The sequence below is a fragment of the Rhinolophus sinicus genome, linkage group LG07, assembly GCF_036562045.2.
Source record: "Rhinolophus sinicus isolate RSC01 linkage group LG07, ASM3656204v1, whole genome shotgun sequence".
NCBI lineage: Eukaryota > Metazoa > Chordata > Mammalia > Chiroptera > Rhinolophidae > Rhinolophus > Rhinolophus sinicus.
In genome coordinates, this window is record NC_133757.1 from 88,771,828 (window position 1) to 88,794,216 (window position 22,389).

Genomic DNA, 22,389 nt, shown 5'->3' on the forward strand with positions numbered 1-22,389 from the left:
AGAAGGCCCGAGTGCCGAAGGGAATGACAGCTCGTCAGGGTGGATGTCAGGGCCAGGCGGTCTCTGAGGAATAGTGAGGCCTCCTTGTTAGACACAGAGCAGGCAGGCCTGGCCAGGACACACAGGTCTGGGGGCGGGTTGTCACTTCCGAGAAGTATGATAGAAAGGCAGGATGGGGCTAGGAAGAGTAGCTTTGGAGGAGGTGAGATTGGCTGAAGGTTTTTAAGGAAAGGGGAGACTTGACATGTTTGCAGGCAGAGGGAAAGGTAGAGAGGAAAAAATGGTGGCTGCTGGGGAGAGGGGGCACCTAGCAGGAGCCCCGTTCAGCAGGCCAAAGGGACCCAATCCACACTTCCTGACAAGGAGAAACCACACTTCCTGACAAGGAGAAGATGGGGTAAAAAGTGGGGTAACCACATACAGGGTCCTTTAGGGGGGGTCAATGCCAATTGGGAGGCTCTTCTGAAAAGTGAGCGATGAGGTCCTATGTAGATCTTACAGGTGGGTTAGGCAGAGGTTGAAGAGAGCAGAGAAGGTTTGGAAGGGTCACGGTGGGGAGTGTGGGTGGCTGAGCAGGTTGGGGAGAACAGAGAGCTTCCACATGTCCTGGAGGCTGGGGTGCACCTGGGTGACCCTGGTACCCTCCCCTTGACCACCCATTGGGGTGGGGAGGACACAGAGTGCAGCAATGACTGCCTCTCAGGGGTAACTGCCAGGCCAGGGGGGCAGGGAGCCCTGTCACAGGTGTACATGTCATGCACTGAGACCCACAGCCACATGCACACACCCCGCCCCACAGGCACAGCTGCTCAGAGACAGGATTCAAAATGTTGCTACCTCTGCTCTGCTCCCTGGCCCCTTCTTATCCATGGCTGTGCACAACCCCAGGCCCATCCCCTGTGCTGGGTCTTGCCCCTCAGCTTCCAGGTCTCCTCTCTCGCCCTGAGCCACAGTCCTTTAGGACCCTCACACCTGTTCCCACCCGGTACCTTCAGAAAGCACCCCGGTAAATTGTTAATACCTTGCCCTTCTGGGGGCATTTGCATTTGAACTTGAGGCTAAGCCTTAAGGCATGAGGTCTTACTGGTGAAATTTTAAACCGGCAGGGAAAACGTTTTGAGGCAGAAGAGAGTGTATGTGTGTGGGGGGGAAGAGGGGGTTCTTGGCTTCTCTCAAATTACCCCATGCAGGCAACTGCTTGCTCCGCCTACACGCAGCCCCCTCCACCGAAGCGCGAAGCTACTTTCCTCCAAGCCCACGCCTTCTCTCACTCAGCCTCCTCCAGCCCTCGCCTACCCTCTGCCTATGCACTCGCACTCCCTAGGTCCTAGCAACCTCTCATGGAAAAGGTCACAAGGCCAGGCTGCAGCAGGAAGGGAGGGCAGGATGGAAGGAAGGGAAAGAACCTGGGAGGAAGGCAAGGCCAGGTGGCGGAAGGGACATCTCCGCGGTTCCCCCTCCCCACATCACACACCAGCAGCGAGCTCCTCATCCTTCCCTGTCCACCCCACCCTCCCCTAGCTGCACGGCCTGTCTAATCTAAGCTACCAGCCAGCCCCACCTCACGCTGCCCACCCAAATCTCCATGGCAACCAGAGCCTCTCCGCTCCTGGATGGGGCGATAAGCCGGCCCACCTATCCCCACTCTGTCTTGCTCCAGGTAGGGGTTGACCTGACCTGGTGGTGGCTTGTAGAAATGAAGGCTCCCCTGGCAGGCCCGCAGCCTGGGTCCTCTGGCCCAGCCTCTGCTCCTACCCTAAGCCAGCCACCACTTACTCCGCAGCAGCTCCCTGGGTCACTCGCTCCATTGTATCCTCTCTGCGTTCACACAAGCCAGTGTTTCCCCCGCCTAGATGAGGAAACCATGGCTGAGGGTTTGACTTGCTAAAGGCCACCTGAACAGATGCCAGACTGCAATTCCTACCCAGGTCTGTCTCAGGCCAACACCAAGGAATACTCTTGTTAAGGGGTCCCCAACAATCCCACTTCATCTGAACTTGGCACTTGGAAGCCCACGTGTTAACCTCACACAGGGGAGCTGCCCAGAATCCTGCTCGCTGGCCCGGCCTGTGCACACAGAGCAGGGAGGCTGCAGGAGTCAGGCTCTGTGCCCCTGGGCAGGGTCAAGCCTGGTGCAGACAGTAAACCCGCTATGAAAGGAGGCCAGCCCTCCGAGTGGGCTGGGTTCAGGGTGGGCAGGAACTTTGCCCTCCCCTCTTCCTCCAGTTTCATTCACAGTGTGACTAAGGTCCTTGCTCCAGCCCCCGCTCTTTCTGCTTTCCATTCCCTTTTTCTTTACTTTCTTCATCATTCCTCCCTCCATCTGTTTCCCTTTCACCCTCTCCCGCTCCTGGCCCCACCCCCGCCGTTACTGTGGCAACAACTTAGTGCCAGAAATAAAGGCAGGATCCAGCTAGGTCACCAGTTCCCAAAACAGCATCCCAGGGTGGAGCGGGGAAGGGCCGGACAGGCTCCGACCAGAGGAGGGAGCAGGGAGGCTGAGGCCTGCTGTGAGAGTGGGCTCTGTGTGTGTATGTGTGGGGGGGCACCCATGCTCCCTCAAAAAGCACGTGAGGCTAGCAGAGGAGGGCTCCCTGCTCTGGGCCAGTGGCTCATCAGCATCCCTCACTTTGGCCAAGCCTGAGGCCTGTGCCTTTTCTAAGGCTGGCATAGCCCTCACTCCCTCCTCTTCTCTCATTTTCTCCTTCTCTCCCAGCCCGATTTCCAAAGCCCTGTTCTGCCTGCTAGGACTGGGGTTGGTGTTTCCTCTAATGTGAACACTATACAACACTCTCTCACACTCTAGGAAGTACCAGGCAGGGGCAAGTGGGCCAGAATCTAGGTCCTGGCCTGAGAGCCCATCTGCACAAGGCCCTGGCTTCCCTTCACTCCTAATGACAGCAGGACTGGGCCCAGGCATCCCCGCCTGCCCCACAGACATGCATCTATTCATCTTAGATCTCTCACTTGAGTTTCTGTCTCCTCTCTATCTACCCTCTGAGGAGACCCTCTTTCTGTGTCCCTTCTGCCCCTCAGGCTTGCTTGGTCCTCAGCATTTTCCTGCTCTGGCATCTATTCTTAGCGGGTCCTGTGGGCGGGTTGTGGTGTCACTTGTATGAGCTGGATTGACAAGGCTGGGGGACACCCAGGGGCCTTGCATCCCAAAGTCAGCTTCTAAATTACGGAACACTGCTATTCTGGCCTTTACACACATACAGGAACTCTGAAAGAGGAATTCCTACAGACCTGCACGCCCAGGGGGACAGCCTGCCCCAGGTGTTTGATACACTTGGCCAGGAAGAAGCCCACAGCCGTGATGTGAGACTCACACGTGGGCACAGGCAGGAGAGCCCACACCAAAACACCGTTGCAGAACTCATGCCGCTGCTTGCAAGATCACGCCCCCACTCTCCCAGCGGGGCCCCCCCACAATGACACACAGTGCCATTGACACCTCCTTGCACCCACTCACCGATCTTCCCCATCACAGCCACTTGTACCATGTGCTGACACCCCCTCCCCAAGCTGTGAACGTGTACAGCAACACACACACAGCCCCCAACAGTGACCCATCCCCTGGGGGCTTCCTGTGCCACCCATTCCCAAAGCAGGACTGCCTCGTCTCCGAGACCTGCTCCTGCTCCCCTGACTCTGGCACCCTGGCAACACGGTCCCCTGGGAGGGAGACACCAGGTGCATCTGCCCAGGAAAGGCTGCTTGGCCTGTCGGGCAGAACCCACAGGAGCCTCTGGGTCCTCAGGGCCTGTGTGTCTGCTCAGCCCCCAGCCCCTTCCGGGAGAGCTGGGCTCAGGCCTGTGGCCACGCCCTGCCACCCAACCTCATCCTGCATTGGCCGTCCTCCAGCCTGGCCAGCCAAGGTCTAGAAGGCGCTCCCCAGGGCCCTCTCCCCCCACCCCCAGCATGCCCCACACCAACAGCGTTCAGGCCTCTGTGTGAACTGCTCCCCCTCCAGAGTACCCACGGAGTGAGGGCAGGGGGGCTGGCAATGCCCATCTCTCCCTTCCCTGTCATTCAGCAAAGAGGGAACAGCGCTCCCTGCCCACCCCGGGGCCGTCCCATCACTTGGACTTCTGGCCCACACATTAGGTGAAGGGGGCACGGGGTGACAGCATGGAACACCCCAGCCCCTCTTCCCTAAATCAGCACGCTGTTCGATCGGATCAAACCTAGTTATTCCCAGGGTCTGGTCACCCAGGCCTATTCTCCCACTGAACAAGGGGCCACAGCGGACCCTCTCCAGAGCCTCTCCCCCAGGCTGGTGCTGTGGCCCAAACCCCACAGAGGGGAAGCGAGTGGGAGACCCTGCCACCTACCTGTTCCCAGACAGTGTGGCCCAGACCTGAGCCCCAAGGCGAGATAGGAACAGGCGCAGGCCCCCGGGGGCCCAGCCTGTCCTAGGTAGCAGGCATCTCTTCCAGGAATCCAGCTGAGCTTTTCCGGAGCACAGTTAACAGGAAAAGAGCCGGCTGGGGTGTGGTGGTGGGGAGCTGGAGAAGAAGACCTATCCTTCTGGGCCCCCACCTCCCTCGCCCCCACCCTGCTCTTCCAAAAGCCTGGCGTTTGGATCCCTGTGCTGGGGAGTCTGCGTCTGGCAGGCAGGTGGGCAGGACAGCAGGCGGGCGGCTGGCTCCCCCTCACGCTCTCCACCTCCAGCTGATAGCGTGTGGCCAGCCCAGGGTGTGTTTGTATGTGTCTGCCCTTCCACCTCGCTCGCTGCAGCTCAATCCATTTCAAACAAGAGGAGCATTAAGCCGGCATCATGACGAAGCAGAATCGGAAGCAGTCTGGGCCAGCCGCTGGCCTTTTTCTCTTTCCCACACCCCCAGCCCTGCAACATTCACGCTCACACATACATAGCCCCTCGAGCCTCCTCATAAACAGCCAGAGTGAGTGGGTGGGTGGGGGGGTGACAGAGCTGTACTGATAATCAAGGGATGACGACACCTGATTTCTCCAAGCAGCTGTGTTTCCCACTCAGCACCTAACAGCAGCCACGGAGGCCTCTGGGGTCCCTAAGGGCACGGAGGCCAAGGGCTAGGGGTATGGGCACAGATGCCAGAAATTGTCATCTAAGGATTAATCCTCTCCTGGGAAGGACGGATGGGAAGACTGGGAAAAACAGGTCCTTAGAACAAGAGCTGGGGCTGGCCCTTTGGGAACCTGAATCCCTTGGGAAATGTAGCAGAGCACAGCCGTGGTGTTTCAAGTGAGAAAGACCCCATTTCTTGCCAGGGCAACTTCATCAAAAGGGACCTTCCTGTTAGGCGATGCCCAGGTCCCAGCACAGAATTACAGGGATGTGCCTTCCCTGTCTCTGGGAAGACCTGTCACTGGCCTTTTGGTTCCCTCTGGGTTCAGAGCAGAGCCCAGTTTGTGACCCCCAGGGTCAGGCAGGGGAGGGAGCCCAGCCAGCTGACCCTGACCCTGGCCCCAGCCTCCTCTCCACTTCTGCCTGGCAGACCTGCCTACCTAGGCAGCCCTTGCTGTTGCCCTGGTAACCACTGCCCATAGCCGGTCAGCTGATATATCAGCTGTCATTAAGGAAATCTAGAAACTGGGGAGGGGGCTCTGGGATATCTGAATGAAAAATCAGAGGGGAGGGTCTTTCGGGGGACAAGTGAGAGTATGCCTCGGGACCTCTTTCTGGAAGAGAAGAGGACAGGAAGGGACAGGTAGGGACAGGAAGGGAGGGATGTGGCTGGATTAGTGGAAGACAGAGATGAATCTTGAAGGATGGGCTCCAGAAAGAAAGGAGGCACGAAGAAGGCAGGTAGCTGAGTGGCTGAGAAGAGCAGACAGAGTCTGCGTAGCTGCTGCATATGGTGGGGGAGAGGGCACTGAGGAAAGGTAGGAGAACGGTGGAGGTGTGTGGGGGGAACACAGGATCCATCTAGCCATGAAGAAAAGGCCCGGAGATGATCTGGGAGGGGTGTACCTTTGATATCGCAGGAGGGGCCACAGCCTTGGAGGAGAGGAACCAGGCCTTTCTGGGTAACCAGCCTGGCCTCCGCCAGCCTCTCTGCTGTCTCTCCCTTCCACCCCACCCTTAGTGCCCTGGCCCCACCCCAGGCCTGCACTGCCTCCCTCCTCCCGTCCAGGAAACCAAGGGCCAGGCGCTTTTATGCCTCAGCCTTTAGGACCCTTGATTTTCCCACTACCTCGGGGCCTCCCTTGCTCTCACTCACCCCTCACCAGACCCCACCCCACGAGGTTTGTCTTCCTGTGCAAGGGTCCCTGAGGTAGGGCTGGAATGAGCTGCTGCTGGAAAGGACAGCTGTGGACAGGGGCCTGGAGAGAGATGGCTCATGAGGAATGGGTAACAGTCTTGGCAGGGTCTGGGAAGGAGGGGCGCGTTCTCCTCAAGGAAACAAGCATGATGGGTTGGGGGGAGGGAGGTAAAGGGGAAAGGCAGGGGTGAATGGGGAGGGTTCACGGTACCTTCAAGGGCCTGGGGCGTGGGGCAGGAGCACGGCAGCTTCCTCAGTGACATACACCTCCATCCCTCGGCGCATCTCCACTCCGCCTCCCGTTGCCAAGACAACCTGCCGGCTCAGCCGAGGAGGCGGCAGGGAGGGGGAAGGAGGCGGCTGTGGCTCCTACTGCCTCTTCAGTGATGGAGGGAGGGGGCCTGAGGTCGGCCTCTCTGCTGGGGTGGGTGGGGAAGCTTCAGGAGCCAGGTCTCCCACCCAGCCCCACCACTCTCCCCTTCCACAGGGCTCTGGGATTGGTTCCTGGGGCAGCCTCAGGAGCACCCTAATTCAGGGCCAGAAAGCAGGCCAGCCTTGGAGAAGGAGGCAGTCCTGGGCAGCGTCCCCCATTCCAGATAGCTCAGCGTGGAGTTGAGGAAGAGCAATAGGAACAAAGGAAGGAACGAGGGAGCCTATATGGAAGGGTCAGAGGGTGGCTTCCGGCAGGAAGGAGAGCTCCTGGGCATGGCTGGGGCAGGCACATGGCTTCGACTTCAGGCCCAGAAACCCTGCCCGTCTGACCTCTGCTGTCCCTGAGCACCTCTCCTTGTCCCCAAACCTCTCATTCCCCGCGACCTACAGGAAAGTCAGAGCCCGGGACAGTGCTCGTCCAGTCCCACAAGGCCCAGTCCCACTGCCACCAGCTCCGGAGGAATGTCCCTCCACTGGCAGAGCCACCTTGGGCAGGAATAATCTTCAGCCAGCCAGCCCGGAACCAAGGGGACTGCAGAGTTAGGGCTCCCTCTGTCGACCTGAGGCATGGTAGCTGTCAAGGTCATTTCTGGATGAGAGGGATCCTGGTGTGTGTGTGTGTGTGTGTGTGTGTGTGTGTGTGTGTGTGTTGGGGGTGGGGTCCAGAGGGCACACTCAGGCCAGGAGACCCTTCTCTAGCCCGTCATGCTCCATTTCCACCTCATCTCTGGCTTCACCCTACGGAGATACTTGCTCTGCTTCCACCCCCCCACCCCCCCACCACCACCACGGGCTTCCTGGGCCCTGCCTGGCCATACCCAGAACGCTGGTAACAGGACTAGCGTACCTTTAAGCTCAGGATTGTCTTGGGGCCCTGAGGATGGGCACAGGAGTCCACAGTAGGCACTGGGGCTCCTGCCCCTGGAAGGCAGGCCGTTCCAGGCCCGGGACACCTACTTCTTAACTCTTTTCCCCAGCAAGGTCACTGGTGCCAGATGTCCTGACTGGACTCTGGCCCCGCTGCCTGCCCCCTCCCCAGAGCCGGTGCAATAGGCTGCTCTGTCATCTGTCTCCGTCTCACTCCAGTGCCCCTTGCCCCGCCTCATGCATGAACCTGTCCGGAAGGGAAACACCAGGGACCCTCCCTGTGCCTATGCAGTCTAAACATTAACTCCCAGGGAGGCTGACTAGGGCATCTGGGCACCTACGGAGAACGGAAAGGTGACAGAGAACTGGGCCAGAGGAATACAAGGAAAAACCAGGGCCTGGAAGGGACCTGTTCTCATCAGAGTTTGGAATGTATGTCCCCCTGCCATCACTAGACCCTTTATCTCCTGACTCCAGCATGCTACCCCAACCCTGACCCCAAATTGCATCTGCTCATTCCCTTTCTCAAAGCCCCACACTATCTCCTCCCTGCCACAGCAGAAAGACCACACTCTCTATAATGTGACCCAGTCACTTCCAGCCCCTCTTCCATGCAAACCTTTATTTGTAGCCAAACTGATCAATGGCTCACCTTCCCCTGAACACACCTCACTCTTCCTGCCTCAAGGCCATGCTTCTCATTCTGTTTTCACTCTTGGTATTTTCACCTTGTGGGTCTTTGCTGGCTGAAATCCTGCTTGTTCTTAAAGATCATGCAAACCGCAGCCCTTTCCAATTGCCTTGCCCCATGTGCTCTTCCCCACTAGAACCCACTGTGCTTGGCCGGGGAGTGGAGAACATTCTACTAGAGGTGTTGAGGAGAGGACAGAATTTAGACTGTAATGTTCTCAGGCTGTGACCGTGGATGATTTCACATGTCTGTGTTTGAGCTCGCCCCCACGTTCCATGGGAATAATCTTACCCCCTAAATAAGGGGTTCCACGTGGGCATTCTGGGGTGCTGCCTGGCACATTGCCAGAGCTCCGTGCATGTTGGTGTCTTTACTTCCCATAGCTCTTATTTCCTCTCTCACTCTTTTGGGATGTACCAAATGCTGCTTCGCTATCTTAGGTGCAAGAGAGAAATTTCCAACAGTCCCCCTCTCCCCACGCAAAAATACGCCTTTATATGGGTTTATCTCCCCAATTAAGTTTCAAGTGTCTTGAGAGCTTGACGGGATGACACAATATCTTGTCCATCTTTTTTTTATTAACTGAAGAACTAGCTAGCACAGTGTTTATATGTTGTAGGAAATAGATAAATATTTGGATTAACGGCTTAGGACCCCTCCCCTCCCAAGTCTACCTAAGGATGGAGGGTGAAGGCCAGATTCTGGCTTCTCATTCTGACTCTGCCTGGACGAACTGAAGGCTGCTGGCCCAGTGGTGCCTTTCTGGGCTTTCCGTTGGTTTATTCCCCCAATATATCCTTACTCTGTGTAATGTACTGTGCTGGATAGTGGCGGGGGAGAGGCAAAGACGGACTATTTCTACATCTGAGGCACTTGCTATCTAGCAGATCCATGACACAAGCATAAATAAGTACGGTCTGGACCAGCTATGATGTGTGCCATAGGGCAAGGGTATACACACCAGCACAGTGGACACATCCACTTCCCCCAAGAGAGTGGGAAAGTCCACGGGGCAGACGAGGTGGCTGCAGTCTGGATGTGCAAGCTTTCTGGGGGAGCGCATACTCGGCAGTGGGAACGTCATGAACAAAGACGGGCACAGTGAGCTTGCTGGAGGGCAAGGGTTGCTGTTTTGCCAGCGTTTTTAAAGGGGAGTTTCAGGGATGGGAAGGGCACCCCACCAGGACTGTGCAAGAGTCTTGAAAACCATGTTAAGAAGTGTGCTAGTGGCGAGGACAGAGCTGTGCTTTATGGTAAGTTAAGGCAAGCTGAACAAACTGTGACATCCTGGCGTGAGTGTGTGTGTGTGTGTGTGTGTGTGTGTATGTGTCAGGAGGCAGAGAGACCAATTAGAAAGCTTTGTAGTGATGAGACATCCCAGGGAGGTCTGGCAATGGCATTCCAGAGTTTGAAGGCGAAAGCAGCCGTGGCCAAGGGGGTGAGAGTTGATATGTCGGACTGCTCAGAGAGAGACAACATGAAGAACAAGGAGGGAACATGGCAGAAATCGTAGGGAACGTTTCTAGGAAGAGGAGTCAGGAAAGAGAAGATCCAAGCAGGGAAAGAATAAAAAGATGGCAGCCTGTGGCAGGCTAGGGGAGGAAAGAACTTCAAAACGGGGGCTCCCTGGCGGTGTCCAGGGCTGTGAGGCTGAGGACACCTGGTCTGAGGCAAGGCTTTTTTTTTGGGGGGGGGAAGTGACTGGAAAGTCACTGCCACTGGAGTCCGAGGGACATGGTGGAATGGAGGCCGTAAACAGAAGCCAGCTGGCAAGGACTGAAAAGAGAGTGGACTCCCCTTCTGACTTGCTGCTTTGGCTCCCCTCTGCCTCGTCTGGCTGTTTGGAGGGCAGGACGGAGAAGGGAGATCAATTCGATCAATATGGAGGCTATTCTTAGCTAGAGTTCTTGGTCATCCTAAGCAGGCACGGGATCTGGGGCACGCTGTTGCCACCTCCCTCCAGGGGAGGGACATGTTCATCTTGCTTTAAGTCTTGCCCCACTGTGTCCCCCCAGCCATGCACACTTGCTTAGAGCCTTCGGGCACACAGAAACGTCCAGGCTGCTGGAGCCAGCTTGGGGCCATCGGAGGCCCACAGGAAGCCTTCTTCCGACCACACACTCATATCCTTGAAATCCCTCTGGGGTCCCGTGATTAGACATCCATTACTTTGGCATCTTCACACCTGCCAGTTCAGAGGGCATGAGTTGAACAGACTACCCCAGCGTATGAAGAGGCGCCATGCATAGAGAGCCTGGACTCGGCAGAGGCACCAAATGGTGTGGTGAGAAGGTTCAGAAAGCCCAGCCCGGGACCCAAGGCCACAAGCAGGCATCAGACCGGCCAGGCTCAGGCTTGGGGTGGGGCATCGGCACTCTCTGAGATGGCACAGGCCTCCAAGCTGCCTTCCTCCCTCACCCTTCTCCATTCTCACCTCAAACACCAAGAAAGGAAACAGTGAGGGCTTTCTGGAGCCGGCCCCCAGAGGCCTATCTGTGCTGGGGAGGTCAAAGAGGGGGAGGGAGGGGCCGAGAAAGGCAGAGAAGAAAGCAGAGGCAAGACAAAGGGCCCCGTCCACCTTTGAAGCCGTCTCTAACCCGAGCCAGGGAGGGTGGGGGTGGGCCTGAGAGCCCGGCTGGGGGGGAGGCAGTCTAGAGTTTTTAAAGCATGTCTCAAATTCCTGCGGAAATCAGAGGAATTGTAAGAGCTCCCCCTCCCCAACACAGCTCCTTCCCAGGCCCCTCTCTCAGCCCCCCAAGTCCAGTCCTCCACACCTGGGTGCCCCAACCCTTTGTTCTCAGGTAATTGCTGGGCGTTGCCCCTGAGTCTAAAATCCCATTGAACTCACCAGTTATCAGCTGTGGCTCCAGACCACCCTCCCGACACACACCCCTGAAAATGACTCCCAAGACGTTTCCTGCAGTTTTCACGGGGATTAAGGCTCTTTGTGATTGGGGGGGAGAGAAAAAAACCTGCCTGGCGAAAAGCAATTATGACAAGCTGGAAGGAGAATGTCCTGGGGCCTGCGGACCTCCCTCTTGGCGGTGGCAGTCTAAATTGCCCAGAGTTGGGGGTGTAAGAGAGGGTTCCAGTTCTCACCGAGGGAGAGGTGAGTGACCCACCCCCCCACCCCCATCCGTTTGGACTGCTGCTTCCCTCACCTCCCATTTGGACTAAACCAGGCCCCTCCACAACGCCCCATTCTGTCCTCACTTTTAGGCCATGCTTGGGAGAAGTGGGGAGAAGGGATAGCTTTCATCTTTTTTCTTCTCGCTCCATGATCTCCTTCCCCAACATGTTCTCAGAAAGAGGGAGGGAAACTGAGGCTGGGGGTCCGTCAGCAGAAGACAGAGCTCAATGGGTGTACTTCCCCCAAGCGCAGAGACCTCCCGGGAAGGGCCTCCCCTTGACAAGATTAAAGGCCAGTGCGGAGGAAAGAGGCGGGTTTTATGGCCTTTGAGTTCCACCCCCCAGATGCGCACCTAGGGGCGTCTGGGAAAGCCCACAAGACATGCTGGGGGGAGAGGGCAGCCCCCTCTTCCGTCCCCTCCCCAGGGCCGCGGGGCCGCGGGCTGTAACTGAGGTTCCCCTCAGGTGCGCCCCCGCCGGCCCGCAGCCAACCTGGGAGAACGAGGGGACACTTTCTCGTCCTCACTCCCCCTTCCACTCCCCCACACCCTCCTCTCGCGCCCCGACCCTCCTCACCGGAAAAAAGCAATCCTGCTCCCGGCCAGGCGGCATCAGCAGCCGGGGCGCCGGGCCTGCTGCCCCGCTGGCCGCCTGCCCCGCCCGCCCGGCCCGAGGCTCGGCCCCAGGGTGTGGGTTCTGTGCGCCCCAACAGGTAGCACGGGACGCGCCGGGAGAGCCAGGAAACCGGAGCCTGCGGAGGGAGGGGCGCCCTGGGCTCCCGCGGGCGGAGTTGCGGGCCTCCCGGGCCATCCAGGCCTGCGTACCCTCGAGGCCGCCCCGCCCCGCCCCGCGCGGCTCTGCACCTGCCGGCGCCCGGGCCTGGGCGCTGCGCGTTCCCGCGCCTCTCCGAGAAGCCAGTTTATCCCCAGTGGAGTTTTGGAGTTGGATCCCTCCACCACCACCCTCTTCAGATCACCCGTTTGCAGGAAAATGGTTTTATTCTGGGGCTGGGCGCTGGGGGTGGGGGTGCAGGCCTGGGTAGTGGAATGTGAAGAATGGTCAAACCCCTTTTTTTCTTTTTTCTTTTTTCCAGAAACAAAAACGAAAGTCCCTTCCTACAGTGTGGCCAGGAGCAGTTTGGAAGCTGGGGGCAGACACACAGAGACACACAGGGAGCGGAATTGGAGGAGAGCCGCCTGCAGACAGTGTCTGCGAGGCCTTCAACCTGCTGACCCTGCCTCTTGGTTCAGGGCTCTGAGTCCCGGGGACACTACAGCTCCTCTCCTGGGGCCGGTCCCAGCCCTGGGGGCCTATTCCAGTGTGAGGTCCGGGAGGCTGCCTTGAGCCCAGCCCTGGTTGGTGCCAGTCCTGCCCCTTTCCAGTGTGGGGCTCTGACACTTGTCGTCCGCAGGGCCCTCCTGTGGGGCTCTGGCTCCCCTCCTCCACCCCGGCCCTATCTTTGGATGAGATTAGGAAGGGAAAGGGACAGGAAGGCTGGTGAGTGGCAGCTGCCCCCACACTTGTGTCCCTGACTACGTCAGGGGCTGTGGCCTCCGAGTGCGCTTGGTCCGGCGCGTGGGGGATGAGCCCACAAACTCGAACTGCTTCTGCCTCTCGACTTGGTTGGGGAAGGGCAGCTGGCCCTCGTAGAGACGCTTGATGAAGTGAGCCTCGCGCTGGTTCTGCCGGCTGCGGGAGGCCTGGCGCGGCCGGCCCTGCCTGGTGAAGGCCATGAACCAGCCCTCGTGCCGGGCGTTCTGGAAGGCCGTGTAGTTGTTCTCCAGCACGATCTCCGTGAACACGCAGTCTTTGCTCTTCCCGCTGGGCTATGGGGGGGGGGTGGATAGAAGGAGAAGAGGGATGTTTGTCACCCACCGTGTCGGGCTTATCTGCCTGATGGGCCTATTTTAGGATGGAGAGGGAGCAGCAGGGGCTGCAGCCTAAGGAGTTCTGTCTAGTGAGACGGTGTCTTATTGCAGAGGCAAAGGTGGGAAAAAGGAACACGCTTTGCTTGGGGTCAGATCTGAACTTAAATACAGCCTTGCCATTTGGAAGCTGTACCCCTTGAACAAGGTAGTTAGCTATGCTGGGCCTTGGTTGCCTGAGATGTGGTGTAAAGATCAAGGTACTTGTGCAGTTCCGTGCATACCCAGTAGGCACTTGTGCACAGACCTGTCCTCAGTCTGGGTGAATGGTGTTGCTGGGTGGAGGGAAAGGAGGCACCAGTCTCTGATGAAAAAAAAGGGCAAACATTTATAGACACTGACTGTGTCAACAGCCACACAGGCACTGCTTTGACTCTGCAGATAACCCTGACACTGTGCCCACTTGTATAGATGAGTAGCCTGAGGCTTGGAAAAAATCAGCAAATATTTGCTGAGAACAACCAGAATCTGGGGCCAAGGATTGACCGATGCCAAAGGAGATGGACTTCTCCCTTGCACCCCAGTGCCGGACCCACCACTGTAGGGTAGACCACTACACCAGTAGGTGGTTACACCAGTAGGTGGTTACACGAGTTGCTGGTTACACTAGTAGGTGGTTACACGAGCAGGCAGTTCGTGTGCATCTTGCTGTTGGAGTCTGTGGAGCCCACTGACCTTGGGGGAGCTCCGGGCCCTGTATGAATGCTCTGTCTCAACCCTGATTAGCATTGAGCCCTCAACACAGGGGGGCTGCATCATCATGTAGGTGCCAGGATTCTTACTCATCGGTGCTGGGAAATACCCGATAAATCTGAGCTGAGGATCCCGTGGGCCAGCCAGTGTCCTCAGAGCGCTTGTAGACCCAGAGGGGCTCATGAAAATGGGGAGAGCAGAGAGTGGCAGAGTGGTGGGTGGGTGAGAGCAGAAGAGTCATGGTCCTGGGTCCACCCCCGCAGAGGAGAATGGGGTGCAGTTGGGCCCTAGGTGCCCCACCCCGGGGGGACAAATCAAGCATCTGCTCCACTTCCGGGCCTCACCTTCCCAATGAGCTTGCCCTTCTTGTTCATGCAGATGTACTTCTCGCTCTCAGCCCCCTTGATGCGCACCCGGCTCCCGAACGTGTCTGTCTCCACGATAAGCTTGGCTGTGAGGGGCAGGGGGAGAGAGGCCGCTGTCCATGAGGGTTGCCAGCCCAGGCTGTGGCTGGGGACCCGCCAACCAACCTGACCTCCGCTGAACTTGGGTTCGGGAGCATGGGGAGGCCCTTGGGGACCCTCCTCCAAGAGGCTTCTCCCTGCTCTCCTGTGGCCTCCGCTCTGACATGGGATCTGGGGATGGACTAAGCGAGGCTGGCCAGGGGTGGGAGCGGCCTCCGATGAGGGCTGGGTCTCACCAAACTTGTTGCCATCCTCAGCAGTGGCGGAGATGCGACGCCCGGTGACCTGCACGTGCTTGCCGCTGGTCCGGCTGTACAGCTGGTACTCGCGGATCTGCCGCCGGCTCAGCTGGTCGGTCATGGCGCCCTGGTCCCTCACATACTGGTTAAAATTAGGAGACGGGTGATTCTCCCCCTTTGCGGTTACCAAGGGAAAAATAGTGTCAATTTGCTTTGGGCGACACCACCACCGGTCCATCCAAGGGGAGAGGGGTGCAGAGGTGAGTGTGGTGGGGGCAGGCCATTTGTCCTGGGAAGCAGAGGTGCGGGGTGAAGGGGGCATATGGCCATGACCTTGTCAGGCCAGTGGGTGAGCCAGTCATGACCTCTTGGCTCCGTGTCCAGCCTACAGCAGAAAACTGGTGGCTGCCCAGGTTTGGGGGACATGGGATGATACAGTGCAGCCTTGGAATCAGGACTCTGGGAGCTGGAAGGAACCCTCAAAGTTCTGGTATCTGATCCCTACATTCTATGGAGGAGGTGCACAGGGTGACACAACCGATTAGAGACGGAACCTGTCCTGCCTCTAGCACTGGAGCTTGGAACTCTAGGGTCGTGGCTCTGTTAGCCAGGACAAGCAGCTTTCACCTCCATCCTTCCCACTGGCCTAGAAGGAGCCCACCCCCAGCACATGCACAGGCAGCAGCTGGTCTGTTAGGGTCATGGGAGAACACTAAGGGGTCTTCTCTTCAGGCTCCAGGACCCCTGTGGGTGTTTCTTTGCAGTGCTAACCGTAGACTCCTGAGTTACATATGCCCTGCTGCCCTGCCTCTCCCCCTGGGTCCTCGGGACCGCAGAGAGGCCAGGCGCCTTCCAGCGTTCCTCCCTCCTCTGCTCAGGAGGGCGGTGCCTCAGCAGAGGGAGGTGAAGGCAGCAGCAGAGGTGCTATCAGCAGTGGCCCGAGGGCTGCTCCTGTGAGGCCGCCTGCCTGTGCCACAATGTAACAGAGGCTCTCAGCCAGCCAGGGCCCATGCTGCCACCCACCCACTTCCCCGGGGAGGGGCGAGGGGCCATTTCCACCCTCGCACCGTGGCGCACAAAGGCAGGACCAGTACCTTGTGCAGGCGGAACTCTTCTTACCCATCTGCAACACTAGCAGGAGACCACTTCCTGCCCCTTCTCTCCATCAAGGTGCCACCTGGATGCCATTTCCCAGCTGCTGGCCACAACCCCAGCTCTGACACTAAGATATTTCTCTCTTCACTTGGCCCCGTGGCCTGTGCTGGGACAGCCTTTCCCCGTCCCCCGTCTCTAAGTCAACCTTTATTCCAGGCCCAATTGCAAGCATCTGGACAGAGCTAGACGTGGATCAGCGTCTGTTAGGGCCACTCTCTCCTGGAGGGCTGGATGGGAAGTGTCAGCTTTGAGGGAGGGGAGGTGAGGCAGCAGCTGGAGGCTGACAGTATAACCTGCTCGGCTTAACCCTTCGTGTGTGTTACCGCTCATTTCCAACGTCCGCTTGTCCACAGGCCAGGAGCATTCCTAGGACCCCAGAATAGGGGACCCCAACCCACCCCATGCCCCATCCTGGAAGAACCTGAGGCCCAAATTGGGGATGGGGCACCTGCCTTCCTGCCAAGAGACGTCTGGCTGGCCCAGGACCCTCGGTGGAGCCTGCCTGTCCCCAGCCCCAAGCCTCCTGGCCCAGGTTCAGGCCCTCCGCCCCTCTTGGCAGGCAGCCTTCTGGTTGTCTGTTCCAGGTCAGGAGCAGAGAGGGCCCCCCGAAGCCCCCTCCTCTCCTTGGCCCCCTTCAAGCCCTGCACAAAAGCAGCCCCACGCCCCCCCACAGCCCACAGCCCACAAGTCGCTCTCCCCGCGGGACCTTGCCTGTCCCTTTCATGTTCCCGCTGCGGGGGGACCTCCCCTTCCACTGCAGCAGACAGCTGCTTGTCAGCCAGCCCCTCAAGCATGGCTGTGGTCCGGCCTGCTGGCCCCCCCTCCGAGGGGGGCGAGGGGGCACTTCAAGGGGGAAAGGACAGCTTTGCCACCTTCCCTGAGTCCTGAATGGGGCCTCAGCCAGGCCATAAACGCCAGGCCAGCCGCACCATTGTGCTAATTCCCTTTCCAGAACAGGTTGGGCCCACCCCCAGCCCCCTCCTGGCCAGGCTGGGGGGCTTTCTTCTTGCTCTCCCTGGATGTGTGAAGCAAAAGGCCTGGAACGGGGGCTTGAGCAAAAGGGGGAAGGAAAAGGGGGGGTTGTCTCTCTCTCTCTCTCTCCCACCCCCCCACTGCTTCAAAGGCAGCCCCTTTCCCTCGCCCAGAGAAAAGGCATTTACCTTCAAAAAAAGTCCCCACTGGATATGAAGAGAAGCGGCCTCTGGCCTGGGAAAGCCAAGCGATCTCCCCAGCGCGGTTCTGGACCAGTGCATTTTAATAGCTGCACTTTTATGGAGGATCACAAAAAGGGACCAAGCCTCGCACTGGGGCTGGGACTAGGGGGGTGGGCATGGGGGGGCGACTGACTTGGGTGGGGGGATTGTGGAGAAGCAAACCCTGAATCTTGTCCCAAACCACATCTTTGGGTTTGACCTCATTGCCTGTAGGTAAGGAGTCACCTGCCCTGGCTGGGCATTCTGACTGCCTGTAGGACCCCCAGGAGCGCACCCCCCAGGATACCCATGTTGGTGGGCGTGGAGGCGTGAGTGGAACACATAGGTGGTTTTTCATGGAAACCTGTCCTTTCAGGTACAAGCCTCACCTGCTCCATCACCTTTGCCCTCTTCTAGCCACTCCCAGCTCCATCCCTTAAGTCTGGGCTGCCCTCACACTTAGCCTTGGGGTGACTCAGGGATGGAGAGCGAGGCAGAGACCCCAAGGGAAGGAGGGAGGGTCGTGGCAGGGAGGACAGATAAAAACTTTAGACAATCCCCAAATTTGCCATAGCCCCTTCCCCTAACCCCTCCAAAGACTGACACCCCCCCCACCCTCCAAAATCTCAGAGCATCCTGGACCTGGGGAGGGGCCAGAACTTGCCTCTCTCCACCAAAAGGAGACGGCCCCCTCCCCCATTGGGTGGCGTGAGAGAGATGGGTTGAAGCCAGTGGGGACAAGTCGCCTACCTGAGTTTGACAGCAGAGGATCAGTACCTGCAAGCACCTGTGTGGGGACAGGAGGCAGATCCAGGTGTGGGTGCTCGCACCAGCCCTCCCCGCCCGCCGCCGTCTGCGTGGGAGTCCCAAGAAGATTAGGGCTGCTCGAGGCTGGAGATGGCAACAAAACTCCAGTCGGAGAGGCCGCGCACTTACAGAGTGAAGTTGGACAGCAGGCGGGCGGCTCCCATCGCTGGAGAGGTTTCTTGGGGCGGTCGCCCCCCTGCCCCCAAACTCAGGAGCAGATATGGGCAGTCCCCAGGGGTAGAGTCCCAGAGAAGCCAAGGTCTCTTCAAGCCACAGGTTTTCAGGGGGGAGAGGAGGAGAGAAAGGGGAGGAGGAGAGAGAAGAGAGGGGAGGAGGAGGGGGAGGAGGGGGGAGGAGGGCGTAATTGGGAGACTGAGGTGTGAGGTGTCCACCTTCCCGGCCAGCGAGACTGCAAAGCAGCCACTGGCAGAGCTGCCAGCCTTTCCTGGGCTCCCCAAGCGCAGAGGATGAGGCTACTGGAGCCTTCTCGACAGGAGGCTGGCCCTGAGCTCTCCCGAATGTTCCCGACCTTCACAGACCCCAACTGGAGTGCCCCTCCTCCCCTCTGTGGGCCAGCGTCTCCTGCCCTCAGGTTTAGCACCCCGCTCCCCGAGGGTGAGGGCAGGTAGCAATCTGGGGTCGCTGGGTCTGGCTCAGGGGTGGAAATTCCTAGAAGCAGCCTTAAAAGGAGGAGCCTCCCTGCAGGGGGCAGGAGGTGGGCTTGGCCAGGAGCTGGGCTTCCACTGCTTGTCACCCCTAGCTCCCTCTATCTGCTATCTGGCCACTGGGAAAGGAGGGGTTAAGGCTGTCCAGACTGGCTGCAAATAGTGGGTGCAACAGCTTGGGGGTCGGGTGGAGAGGAAGGGACAGCTGGGACTATGGAAGACTCCCATGGAGTCCCCAAAGCTGGCCTGAGCTGGGGACAGAAGAGCTGGCTGCACTGGTGCAGGCTACTTTTCTCTGGGCCTCGGCGGCTTCCTCTGAGAGATGGGGACAGTAATGCCCCAGGATGTTGGAAGACCCCAAGAGATAATTGCATGTAGCAGATGTCAGAAGGCCTGTGTCCTGGGCCTCACTCATCACCCCCCCTGCCCAGGGCAGCAGCCATCTCTGGAGCCTCTCAGGACCTCCTCCCCCTGTCACCTAGCAGCTGTCTGGGATGAAGCGCCCACCAACCTCTTCACATAACCTCTGGTCCCACGCTGCTCTGTACCAGGCCAGTTATTACCCCATTCTGCAGATGAGGAAACTGAGGCAAACCCAGCTAGTGAATGGTGAACCAGGTGTCCAAAGTCCATGCTCTTTCTACTCCACAGGATTGTGTCTGGAGCCTTTCTGCTGGGTCCACACCCTCAGGGCCCAGCATAGCCCAGGACATGCCAGTAGGGGAAGTCCCTTCCTGAAGCTGTTCCTTCCCTACCAAAAGTAGGTGATGGTAAGTGCTAGGACCTTTGAGGGAAGTCCCTCCCCCTCTAGGGAAGTGGAGCTCACACTTCAGCTTGGCTCCCTGGGGAGTCTCAGTGCCCCTGGGCTGAGAAGAGAAAGGGAAATGCTGGATATGGATTTATTTACCTAAAGAGATGAGTGGGAGGGCAGACCTCTCACCTCCAGGCCTCCTTCTCACCTTCCTGAGCTAGACCAATCCACAAAGTTGTCTGGCACCCTTCCCCGTCACACAGACAAGCAGGGACACCTCTGACCTGTCTAGCTCCAGCACCTGGCTCCCAGCCCCTGCCCTCCCCCAGGAACCCACTGGGGCTGGGCCAGTTGAGCCTCCACAGGCCTGGGGAGGGCAGTGTGAGCCCTCAGCCCTGTATCACTGGGGGAGTCCAGGGTTGGCCTCCAATGGAAAGAATGTCAAAACGGGAAGGGAGCTGAGAGATGTCCTCATCATTCACCAATGAGGGTCTCACAGCTGGTTAGTGGCATGAGTGTACCAGGTGCCCAGATGCCCAGTCCAGCGCTTGCTTTTCTTGGAATGTGCCCCAGCCTGTCCAGCTCTCTGCTTTTGCCCAGAAGGATCCTCCTGATAATTTCCATCATCCCACCATTTGGGGCCCAGTTTAAACTCTGCCTCTTCTATAGAAACTTCTGCAAACTGACCTCTCAGCTGCCCCCAGCTCCCAGGTAGTGTATTAAAGGCTACCTCCTCCTAACCTCCATCCTGGGGTCACGGGTAAGAGCAGAGACACATGGAGGAGATAGCTCAGGTTTGGGCTCCCTTGTAGGGGCCTCGGGGGAGGGGCAGAAGGCCAAAAGGAGAGGCAGGTGTGGGCATCCCACCTGGGTGAAAGGCCTCTGAGCCTGAGCGCTTGGCTCCTATCAGTGGGGAAGGGCCTGCTGTCATCACTGGCCAGTACCCAGCCCAGCCTGGGTTTCCATGGTAACAGATGCCAGCAGTCAAACTTGGCCTTGAGGTTCAGCCAGGGTGCTGGTGCCAGGGGGCTCTGACGCAGGGCTTGGCAGCCCATTTCACGATGTGACATCTGCTCCTTGTCCCTTCCCGTTCTACACCTGCAGGCTTGGCTTTTGTACTTGGCTTGCTCCTTTTCCCCCGTGCAAAGGCCAGTGGTGTGCCCCAAGTGGGGAGGCAGCATGGAGGCTTCCAGGCCTTGACTCTGGATTTTATCCCCATCCCCTGGTGCAGGCCATTACAGGCTGTGTGACCTGTGGCAAATCCCCTCACTTCTCTGGTCCCAGCTTTCCAATTTATAAAAAGGAAGTCACTCCTACTGATGCTGTCAAAACTGCCATGGTGTCAACGGAGATGAAGGACACTCCCTGAAAAGTATCAAGGGCCACAAGAACGGAGGAGGGGACAGAGACCCTCTCATGTGGTCCAGCCTCAGTTTACCTAAACTTTGACTGACTTTCTGCCTTGACTAGAGGGAGCTGGTAGGAGAGAAGGGTAGGGTTCATTATCATTTATGGGGGGTGTGGGAGGTGATAAGGGAAGTGAGAAGTAGCCTGGGATTCAATGGTTAATCCCCACCCCCAGTGCCAAGTTCCGTACCCCCCAACTGGGATGTCTCACGCCTGCTCCTCTTAACAGCTCAGCTGGTGCAGACCCAGAGCACTCAGAGCCCACCTGCAGAACTGCCACTTGTCACCAGCTGCTTCGACTCCAGCCCAACCTTTTCCTGTTGAGGCTGAAGGAGGGGAAGGGCAAAGGGCACCTCAGCAAAGCAGGCAGACCCCCATCTTTGCTATCTGAGCAGATGGAAATCAAATTAACCACAGTGCAGTTACTGAGTGCCCTTAATGTGGAGCCATGGCTGAGCTGGAGAACTGGGGCACTTGGCTGGAGCTGGCCAAGGGAAGAAGGACCTGCAGGAATGTGTGCTTTGCTATAACCAGGCTCTGGGGCGGCCCCTCCTAGGGCTCCAGTTACACAGGCATTCAGGGCTCCATTCTAACTCCTGCTCTCAGTTTACAAGACTTCTAGGGCTCGGTGCTATCTATCCCTCCCTCTCATCCACAGAGTGGTTAAAAACAAGGGGGCCAGACTACCTGGGAGTGAATCCTGGCTCCTCCACTAGCTGTGTGACCTTGGGGGCAAGTTGTTTAACCTCTCTGTGCCTCACTCTCCACTTCTGAGAAATGGGGCTAATACCCACTTCAAGGCGTGGTTGTGAGGATTAAAGGAGTGAGTCCATGGAAGACACTTAGAGCGGCGCCCAGCTCACACTGTGTTATTACTGCAACCATATCAGCCTTCTTTCTGTCCAAACCCCTAAGCTTGTTGTGCCTCAGGCCCTTTGCTCTCTGTTCCTACTCCTAGGAATGTTCTGCCAGCTCACTTAGCCGGCAGCCCCCTTCTTATCAATTGCTTCCTCTGAGGGACCTTCTCACATCTCCTAACTAACCAGCACTTTCTCACCCTGGAAATTAGCCTGTTTCACTTCCTCTAAAGCACTCAAAAGTAATTCAAACTATGTTGTTGGCTTTTGTGTTTCCACTAGGCTGTAGGCAACTTAAAAGTGAGGAATTTGTCTTGCCTACCCTGTATCACCGTGGCATGAAGCCATGGTGAATGCCAGCTGCCTACCTGCGGCCAGACCTGAATTGATGTGCCTTTTCACTCTCTGGGTGACCTGAGGTCAGTGGTCCGTTCTCATTTGTCAGAGGGTGGGACAGTGCTTACTTCCTCTCCTGGGGTGTAGAAAGCCAGCAGCGGGAATGCCAGCCCTGCCCTCTGCTACTGCTTCTGCAACCAGAGAAGGATGGAGCTGAGTGGGAGACCCAAGCCTGGTTGGTGTGGGTGTCCAAAGACCTTCTTCTCGGACCCATACCTGGGGGTCCTGGAAGAGAGGGGGTCCTGCCTGTTCTCCATTGGCCCCCTTTAGGCCTGGCCAGCAGGCGTGTTGGTGAGAGGCAAGGAGGCCTGCAGAGGCCTTACATGTATAACCGGAGTGGGGGGCCCATCTGTGTGTCGTCATCAACTGGCTCCAGGGCGGATCTGCAGGCCTGGGAGAGGGCAGGAGGCCAGAGCCATGCAAACGGTCCTTCACCCCATTCCAGGCCTCTACTGGCCTCACCCCAACAA

The 22,389-nt window shown here is 58.1% G+C and overlaps 1 protein-coding gene across 6 annotated transcripts in view; it reads right to left on the reverse strand.

Moving 5' to 3' along the window:
- NPM2 (nucleophosmin/nucleoplasmin 2) overlaps positions 1 to 22,389 on the reverse strand; it is a 47,999-nt gene that overhangs the window by 4,100 nt on the left and 21,510 nt on the right. For 3 of the 6 annotated variants that reach the window (XM_019744643.2, XM_074338267.1, XM_074338265.1), the window contains 6 exons: positions 17,973 to 18,106; positions 17,787 to 17,823; positions 14,686 to 14,863; positions 14,330 to 14,436; positions 11,944 to 13,193; positions 6,533 to 6,667 (listed from right to left, as the gene is read on the reverse strand). In XM_019744643.2, coding sequence (XP_019600202.2) covers positions 12,900 to 13,193; positions 14,330 to 14,436; positions 14,686 to 14,863; positions 17,787 to 17,823; positions 17,973 to 18,106 — 750 coding nt within the window. In that variant the 3' untranslated portion in view covers positions 6,533 to 6,667; positions 11,944 to 12,899. Of the gene's footprint in view, positions 1 to 6,527; positions 6,668 to 11,943; positions 13,194 to 14,329; positions 14,437 to 14,685; positions 14,864 to 17,786; positions 17,824 to 17,972; positions 18,107 to 22,389 lie in introns of those variants that run through there. The other 3 variants (XM_074338266.1, XM_074338269.1, XM_074338268.1) reach the window with 3 other exon arrangements.